Source organism: Solenopsis invicta, chromosome 7, assembly GCF_016802725.1.
Source record: "Solenopsis invicta isolate M01_SB chromosome 7, UNIL_Sinv_3.0, whole genome shotgun sequence".
NCBI lineage: Eukaryota > Metazoa > Arthropoda > Insecta > Hymenoptera > Formicidae > Solenopsis > Solenopsis invicta.
The window spans coordinates 18864139-18874492 of NC_052670.1; the positions used below are offsets into that span (position 1 = coordinate 18864139).

The following is a 10354-nucleotide window of genomic DNA, read 5'->3' on the forward strand; positions in this document are numbered from 1 at the left end:
GCTTTCACTAACTTTTAAATATATATATATATGTCATTTTCAGTACATACACCCAAGGACTTTGATTCTGTCCATGGGGAAATTTTTCAAACTAAGAAGTAGAGTCCTAGGCTGCGTTCAGATTCCCCACCCGAGTGCACCCAGGCACCTAAAGAGCGATCAGATTCCTTTAGAGTGCTCCTACCGGACATTAGGTGGGTCGTTCACTTTATCACTCTGTCTATCCCGAGAGAGTGGAAAAACCACATTGGTCCTTGAGCCGGATGAAACGGGTGGGTGACGTAAAGGTGCGTTCCAAAATGTATAGCTATAAAAATTTTTATATATTTGTGATAAAGCTCGTATATTTAAAACAAATTTAAAATAAAAAAATAAATTTAATTTAAAATATTATAGTAAATAAAAATTAAAATGTATAAATATAATAAAGAAAAACGTTAATAACCAAGTAAAGTTTAAATGTTTTGTTTATTATTCTGTTTATGTAATTACAGATTAATAAATATTAATCTTTTATTCTATTAACCTAAAGTTTCTTGGTCTACAGTCTCACAAAACTGTTATATAAATATTTATATTTGAGATTAGTATGTTAAAGATTTTTAGTATTATTAAATATTTTCTGATACTAATAAAATATACTGTTTGTTTTCTGTTCCTGAACTCCCTGAATTAGTGTGCACTTAAAGTGAAATAGATATATATTTGAAAGTTAGTGAAAACAAGAAGGAACGTTCCAGTGCAGTCTAGTGCAGGAATAGAAAACAAGCCTATACATATACTATAATAGATGATATGCGCAATATATATCTTCATCTAATTTGTTAAAATAAAAATTTATTTTCATTGTTTAAATTGATTCGTCCTATTCTACTAACATTTAATTTTCATCTACTTTAGTTATATTGATAAAAATATTCATAGTAAAATATTTATGTATTATCTTTATCGTTTATCTTTATTTATTATGTAATTTATTCTGAATCTGAGATATTTATGTTACTATTTCTCAGCGTTATTTGCTAAACACACCCAATGTTTGAGAGTGCGTTCAGCTTCCATAAACCACTAGGGAGCTTTTCATTAGCTCCGCCCATTTACCCAGTCACTCAGAGATCACTCACCGGGTGGAGAATCTGAACGCAGCCCTATATAAAGAGAGAAGCGACATTGATGTCCGAAGCTCTGATTGGTAATCTGATTGATACTTGATTGGCTAAGCGAGCAGCCATATTATGAACACAGCTGTTGCAGAATGGTACGAATGGTGTTTGATGACGTTAGAGCGGTCTCAAAATGGCGGTGGAGGACTCAATTGGATGCTGAAGGTTGTGGTGGGGGTTCGATGTCGCTTCTCTCTTTATATAGGACTCTACTAAGAAGTCACCATCCTTCTACATACTCGCAGTTCATGATTAACGTAACGTCAGGCATACGATCGATCCCATAGACATAGGGGGTGCTTTCCAGCTACGACACAAATCGACACTGTGTAATGCAGTGTCCATTAGTGTAAGAGAGAAAATTTTAGTTGTCTTACTCACACTAATGAACACTGTGTTACACAGTGTCGACTTGTGTCGTAGCTGGAAAGCACCTAGGATCTATAGACCGAGCATTCGAGGAGTGGGGACGTGAAAAACTAGAAAGAGATAGCAAGCTTTGGACCACTATTCTGTCTTTGTCTAATGACGCGCGTGGGGAATCTTCACTTGTTTTTTTTTTTAATATTTTGCCGTCTACAAACGTAATAAAGAAACTGATAAATTTAACATTAATAAAACTATGAATAAATGATTTATTTACTGAAAAGAAACATGCTTTTAATCAAGCTCCATTGATGGATCATAGAAATCAATTGATTTGTATTTTCTTAAAAAGTTTTTCACTCTTTGTATACATCATTATGCTGCTTCTAAGAATAACAAAATTAGACAAATAAGATCTAAATTCACAAAACTCATTTTATTTAAAAATCAATAACATATATTATATATATAGATATATATAAAGATCAGCAGAGTTAATTTTTATTATTATTATTATGCCAGATGCTTAAAATGTTTATTCAATACTTTATTGTTTAAATTTTAATACACAATTTTACATTATATATAATTTTATATTTTGGCACTTTTTCCAATGCTTTTCAATTCCCTTTCATTCTTTTTTCACATTCACTTACATTTCCTTTTTCTTTTTCCCTAACCTTACCGAGAGTTTCGTTACCTTTACTGTACCCCCACGCGCGTCATTAGACAAAGACAAAATAGTGGTCCAAAATAGGTTATCTCTTTCTAGTTTTTCACGCGAGAACTTTACCCCCACTCCTCGAATGCTCGGTCTATAGATCCTATGTCTATGATCGATCCCGGTCGCTTACGACCGCAAAACGGGTGACACTCTTTTGGACACAGCACAATTGGACACCAACCAATCATCTTGACTTATCTAACCAAACCAACGGAAAAACTCTAGGCATCGGCCGCTGTGAGTGGTGGTGTCCAATCGTGCGGTGTCCAATCGTGCGCACCCCCCGCAAAACCATCGAAGAAAATGTGTTGCAACCTTTTAGCTCACGGCTGTACATGATCGTGCAGTTCACGTGAAACTTTTCATTTTTCACGTTTCCGCCTTAGGGAAAAAGTTTCATGATCGATCCCCTGCACTAGACTGCACTGTAACGTTCTTTCTAGCTTTCGCTAACTATCAAATATATATCTATTTCATTTTAAGTGCACACTAATTTAGGGAGTTCAGGAACAGAAAACAAACGGATGATAGTCCCCCTGTTCCTGAACTCCCTGAATTAGTGTGCACTTAAAGTGAAATAGATATATATTTGAAAGTTAGTGAAAACAAGAAGGAACGTTCCAGTGCAGTCTAGTGCAGGAATAGAAAACAAAACCTCTTTTAGCTCACGATGTAGTACAGCCATGGAATTTGATTCTGTCCATGAGGAAATTTTCTAAACTGAGAAGTCACCACTTTCTACATACCATACTCGCAGTTTATGGCCTAGTTTACACCGAGCACTTGATACGCGTACTAACTCGTAACTTTCGGGTGACACTCTTTTGGACACAGCACGATTGGACACCAACCAATCATCTTGACTTATCTAACCAAACCAACGGAAAAACTCTAGGTATCAGCCGCTGTGAGTGGTGGTGTCCAATCGTGCGCACCCCGTAACTTTCTATTAATTTATCTTACTGGCTAAGTTTATACGTTCTGATTTACGCCGGAATTATAACATCGATGCTATAAAACTGGCCAATCATAAGTATTCTTCTGAAGAATGGAATAACTGTGATTGGCTAGTTTCATAACTTTGAATGTTATTAAACCCGATTAATGGTACCGTGTAAACAGACTGACTGTCGACAATGCGTGTATACATAGTACATATATTTAATTATCTCGATTCATATTGTACCAACTTAATATACTATTTTTTAAATTTATTGCCGAAATTAAGATAATTTAATAGAAAATTACTAGTTAGTACGCGTATCAAGTGCTCGGTGTAAACAGGGGTGTTTACGATAACTAATCGGATCTCGGATTGGATTGAACAATGGTACTCAACGTAAGTATAGAAAATTTCCCTAGGCTAATCGGATTGACGATTGCTGTCTCAAATGTAATCCGATTGATGACGAAAGCGTGGAGACCGAGAAGCATGCTTGAAAAGTAAGTCTCTTTATTTTTTAAAATAATAATACAAAAAATCAAAGATTAAGTTAAAAAGAATGATTTGAATTTAGATTTATTGTAATTTTTTTTGTCTAAACACTGGATTTCGTTTAAATTTCTGTTTGTAAAAATTAATTAATGTATTCTAAAGTTTGTGGTTATATCGGAAACAAATCAAAATTAATAAAACAATTATTAATTATTAGGTACATATTAAAGCATATAATATTTCAAGCATATCATATAGAATTCCTGTTTATTATAAACTTAGTAAACATAACTTTGAAATTATTCAACTACATTAATCAATATTAATTTATATGTTAAAAATGAATAATGTTTCTAAAAATGTTCTTTTTATTCTTTTCCAGATCGTAAATAAACTTCAATTCCATGAATAAATAAAAATTACTGGAAAATGGATTTATATGAAGAGGGCATTATTGAACAATATCAATTTGTGCTAACTTAAAATTTGTAAAATCTACTTTTCTTTATTAGTTGTTTATTAGAGAGTAATAATACAAAAATGTAATATACGCATCATATATGCATACAATTATTTTAATTTTATTTATGTATATTCCGTTCTTATATTATTACTCTCTAATGAACAACTAACAAAGAATAGCAGATTTTACAAATTTTAAGTTAGCACAAATTGATAATGTTCAATAATGCCCTTTTCATGTCAATCCATTTTCCAGTAATTTTTATTTATTCTTGGAGTTGAAGTTTATTTACGATCTGGAAAAGAATAAAAAAAACATTTTCAGATACATTATTGATTTTTAACATATAAATTAATATTGATTAATGTATAATGTAGTTGAATAATTTCAAAGTTATTTTTACTGAGTTTATAATAAACAGGAATTCTATATGATATGCTTGAAATATTATATGCTTGAAATATTATATGTACCTAATAATTAATAATTGTTTTATTAATTTTGATTTGTTTCCGATATAACCACAAACTTTAGAATAGATTAATTAATTTTTACAAACAGAAATTTAAACGAAATCCAGTGTTTAGACAAAAAAATTACAATAAATCTAAATTCAAATCATTCTTTTTAACTTTATCTTTGATTTTTTGTGTTATTATTTAAAAAAATAAAGAGACTTTTCAAGCATGCTTCTCGGTCTCCACGCTTTCGTCATCAATCGGATTACATTTGAGACAGCAATCGTCAATCCGATTAGCCTAGGGAAATTTTCTATACCTACGTTGAGTACCATTTGGTACCATTGTTCAATCCAATCCGAGATCCGATTATAGCGTTTTTCATTGAGAAAACTAGTGCGCACTGAATGTGCACTTGCTGCAGGTAATTGGGCGTTTCCGTTGGCACCGTCATCGCGCAAACAGAAACGTCCAATTGCCAGCGGTGAGTGCACACTCAGTGCGCACTAGATTTCCCAATGAAAAACGCTATTAGTTATCGTAAACACCCAAGGTCAATAACATCATCATTTGTATTATCCAGTGTTAAAGAAACTTTTTTTTATTATTAAGTTTTTACGACGCGGCGTGATCACAGAATGATTTAGGTTAAATTATACGGCATACAGCAAACCTCGATAAACTACGACATCAAATTTTATGGCATAAGTCAACGGCACCTAAGTTACCGGCATATGGCCTGCATAAACCAACCTTTAGAATTGACCATGGCATTGCCTATTGTGCAAAATAAAAAATACAATTGGTCAAGTGTAATAGCGTTTTTCATTGGGAAATCTAGTGCGCACTGAGTGTGCACTCATCGCTGGCAATTGGACGTTTCGGTTCGCGCGATGACGGTGCCAACGGAAACGCCCAATTACCTGCAGCAAGTGCACTTTCAGTGCGCACTAGTTTTCCCAATGAAAAACGCTATAATGAACGAACCGATCGGTTAGTTAGATTGGTGAAAGAGGTTCTCAGAGTAAAGTTTTGGAACGCAGCCTGTAGAGGTTCTGTAAAAGGCATCACGATATAATTTCAATGCCATGTCTATCTAAAGAAACTACAAATTTCGTGACTGTAAAGCGTAATCCAGTGTCGACGCCCATTTTTTGTGTGTGAGTGTTTAAATTAAATTTTGTATATACCTTTGATTATATTACACTCCTCGTTAACATACGAATATTTTGGAGAATTCGATTTTACGTTCCTCACATAAGCATCGGTGCCGCATATTACTGTCATACAGATGAGTGTATTTGACATAATGATCAAAATGGCGACTAAACCAATATCCCAAAAACAATATTTCTCCTATATACTAATATGCTGCTTCATATGGAGTTTTTCGGTTATCTTTTGCGTTTATAAATAGTAAATTTAATATCAGCTAAAGTATATAGTACGCCAAGATTAATCCAAATATATTTACAATTCTATATACGAATAGATTTTTAAATTAAAGGACAAAATTAATTGGCCGCACATCGATTTTCTGTTAATTATAATCGATGCAAGTACAACTTGCGTATTTACGTACATAAAAGAGATTTGCACGCTATGGTCTGATTGCCAGTTACTGCATTTTGTTGCACATATAATTAAAATCAGTGATGCAATTCATGTTTTTGATGGTGTTATTTCTTTCAATTTGTAATATGAATGTAATATGATATGTGATGGTTTGAAAAAATCTAATTTCTTTATTTTTTTTTAGACAAAAAGATGTTATATTGACTACTTCTCAGATAACATGTCTATTGTTGCTAGCAATCATAACCCTTATTACTATTAGAATTGTAGCAACGGAATCTGTATTTATTGATATATTAATGTCTTTATATGACAACTTTGGGTTGTCCAACCAACTTGCCAGTAATTTCTCATAGTTTGAAATTGTTTTAAAATTTTACTATTGCCATTATGTTATAATAGTTTATGGAAGCATACAATGTTATTATTTTGTCAACATGAGATGATCTTGATATTAAAGGAAAATCATCACTGATATAATTCTATTAAAGTGATATCCTTTTATTTTTTAGAAACTAAATATTTTTTTTGCACTGTATATAAATTAATAATTATAGAATATATAAATAAATTAATAATATGAATTAAAAACATGATATGCTTAGATAATTAAAAAAATTAACCCATTATGCATTTACAATTTTTTTAAATATAAAATTTGTTAACAAATTTTTGAAAAGCAAACTAAAATTTTCATGATTTTCTCTTTCAAATTATATAGTTTGAAAAACAGTGAAAATAATATATTGAAAATCAAACATTTTACATGTTTGTAGCTCCATAAAATTTTGGTTTATATTTTTTTCTTTCATATTTTTCTTGTAGTGCAATTTAGAATAAAAAATTGCTGTGCAATGTAAAACTCCATGATAATAGATAGTAACTACGAAATCTTCAACTACCATGTTGACAAATGTAGCAAGAATTTTTATATTTTTTTAAATATAAAAGTAGGAAAGGTTTTTTCTTAAAGTAGGAAAAATAGCATCAGATATGTCATCCACATTTTATACTAATAATGCAAAAGTATATAAAGTGAAAAGATTTAATTTAAATCTTTTAATTTTATAAACTTTGTTTATACTAAGTAATAAAAATATATTTTATTATTTAGTTTATCCATTTATTTTATAATTAATTGTTTTACAGGGCTGTGTCTGAATTTCATTATTACTGCTTACTGTGCCAATCTTAGGGTCCAATTTCTAAGACTTTCTTCAGATTATGTTACAAAAGTAATTATTACAAAATACAAAACAATATTATAAAAATTGCTATACTATTTAATAGTAGATACTTCCTAGTTTGTATTACCTCTATGAAGCTAACAAAACCAAATCAGCAGAATCAAATAAAACTTAGTGGAATATTTAGTATTCATTTTGTACTAATTTGTACCAAAAAATAATTTTGTACCCCATGCCGTTTCGAAGAAACTCGTGGTCCTGCTAGGTTCATATGAAGCCAGCAGGACAAAAAAAAAATTTTTTTTTTTAAATAAAAATAAAGTAGATATAATTAATACTGATTTTGTACTAATTTGTACCACTCCAAATAAATTAATAATGTAAGTTTAATTAATATAATCAGCTTCAAAACAATTTACACCTCTATATTCTTGACCAGCTCCAAGAATAAAGTACTTTTTTCCCTCAGCAGAATCGAACGACACTACTTTTATTTGATGAGTAATAATTTATACTACCAAAATGTGTACTTTAAGAATTTGTACTTTTGCCATTTTTCTCAAAACCACCTCTGAATCTTGATGACCTCTAAAGTAAAGTACTCTTTTCTCTTAGCAGAATTGAACAACACTATTTTTTCTCGATGCTTGATAATTTGTACTACCAAAATGTGCAATTTAATTTGGCAAGGGTACAAATTCTTAAATTGCACATTTTGCTAGTAGAAATTATTACGCATCGATTAAAATAGTGTTGTTCGATTCTGCTAAGAAAAAAAAGTACTTTACTCTACAGGTCATTAAGATTCAAGGTTTTGAGAAAAATGGCAAGGGTACAAATTCTTAAATTGTACATTTTGGTAGTACAAATTATTAAGCGTTGAGCAAAAATAGTGTCGTTTGATTCTGCTAAGGGAAAAGAGGACTTTATTTTTGAGATCATCAAGATTCAGGGGTGGTTTTGAGAAAAATGGCAAGGGTACAAATTCTTAAATTACACATTTTGGTAGTACAAATTATTATGCATTGATTAAAAATAGTGTTGTTTGATTCTGTTAAGGGAAAAGAGTACTTTATTCAAGAGGTCATCAAGATTTAGGGGTGGTTTTGAGAAAAATGGCAAGGATACAAGTTTTTAAATTGCACATTTTGGTAGTACAAATTATCAAGCATTGAGCAAAAATAGTGTCGTTCAATTCTGCTAAGGGAAAAGAGTACTTTACTCTTGAGGTCATCAAGTGTTAAGGGTGATTTTGAGAAAAATGGCAAAAGTACAAATTCTTAAATTGCACATTTTGGTAGTACAAATTATCAAGCATCGAGAAAAAATAGTGTCGTTCGATTCTGCTAAGAGAAAAAAGTACTTTACAGGTCATCAAGATTCAAGGGTGGTTTTGAGAAAAATGTCAAGGGTACAAATTCTTAAATTGCACATTTTGGTAGTATAAATTATTACTCATCGAGTAAAAGTAGTGTCGTTCGATTCTGCTGAGGGAAAAAAGTACTTTATTCTTGGAGCTGGTTTAGAATATAGAGGTGTTGTTTTGAAGCTGATTATATTAATTAAACTTATATTATTAATTTATTTGGAGTGGTACAAATTAGTACAAAATCAGTACTAATTATATCTACTTTATTTTTATTTAAAAAAAATTTTTTTTTGGTTCTGCTGGCTTCATATGAACCTAGCAGGATCACGAGTTTCTTCGAAACAGCATGGGGTACAAAATTATTTTTTATGGTACAAATTAGTACAAAATGAGTACTAAATATTCCACTAAGTTTTATTTGATTCTGCCGATTTGGTTTTGCTAGCTTCCTAGAGGTGTTTGTATTCATGATTATAAAGTCTTATTTTTAGCTTTTGTTTAAAAAATGTTACCTGAAAAAAAAGTGATGTATCAGTATTGATAATGACTTTCCTCTACTATTTCATCGTTAAACTATATCACTGCTGTCAATATATATGGCCTTAATGTATTGCTTTTATGTCAGTATACTCGAAATCATTGAAGATAAATATATGCTAGTATTGTAAGTAATTACAGATTTGTATAACTTTAGATATGCTTTGCTATCTGAATTGATATATTTTATTTGTGCATTCTACTATGTATATAATAGGATTGAATATAATTTAATTTTTAATTTAAATAAGAGTAATACCTAAAGAAACAGATTTAGTATTATTTAATATGTCGTAACTACATTAGTATAGATCTTTGAAGTAACATTTATTTCCATATGGAAAAGATGCTGGGTAAAATAAGCTAATTTCGATTTCCAAAGCGACAAAAATAGATTGAGCGACTTTTACAATTCTTAAAAAACGGTATGTTTTTTTATAGTTTTTGAATTGCTGGATTTAAATCTGACCTTTAAAAAAATTTAATTTTTGGGAAAATATTAAAATCAGAATATGAAGCTATTAAATATTTAAGAAACTATTATAAAAACGGTGTATAAAAACGGTTAATAAAAGTGAAAACTGTAGTAAAATAAATAATATTAAGTGAAAATTAACTGATGTGTAAACAACAAAATTAATAAGTGAAGAAAACTTTATTTAGTCAAAGTGGATCTTAGGATCTTACAAAAATTTTTTGTGCATAAATATTACAATTTCTAGTAGTATAATACTGTAATAGTAAAATATTGAATTAGGACAAAAATTCATAGCGTTGTTTAAGTGAAATTCAGAGATGTTGAATATTTGTACATAGGCTTGTTCAATCATATATATGCCATTACAAATTTTTGTTCTATTATTTTAGTGAACGAAAATCTGTATGATGTATATGCAGTATTTGTCATTATTTATATAAAATTATGTAGATAATTATCTACATAAGGAAGTAGTTTTATCTTATTTTTGTTTAGATTATTATAATGCTATTGTCATATTTATTGTAAAAGAGAAGTGTTATTTGTTTTAAATTATTTAAGATAATGTGAACAATGAGAATAAGAAATATTGTTTGTAG

General features: G+C 30.2%; 1 protein-coding gene across 4 annotated transcripts in view; it reads left to right on the plus strand.

The window, feature by feature from the left end:
- The first annotated feature begins 5636 nt into the window (after positions 1 to 5636).
- The window catches only part of LOC105202481 (cdc42 homolog), a 99580-nt gene continuing 94862 nt past the window's right edge, over positions 5637 to 10354 (plus strand). Inside the window, exons 1-2 of one of the 4 annotated variants that reach the window (XM_039451914.1) lie at positions 5751 to 5769; positions 7334 to 7419. In XM_039451914.1, coding sequence (XP_039307848.1) covers positions 7409 to 7419 — 11 coding nt within the window. In that variant the 5' untranslated portion in view covers positions 5751 to 5769; positions 7334 to 7408. Of the gene's footprint in view, positions 5770 to 7331; positions 7420 to 9097; positions 9405 to 10354 lie in introns of those variants that run through there. The other 3 variants (XM_039451911.1, XM_039451916.1, XM_039451912.1) reach the window with 3 other exon arrangements.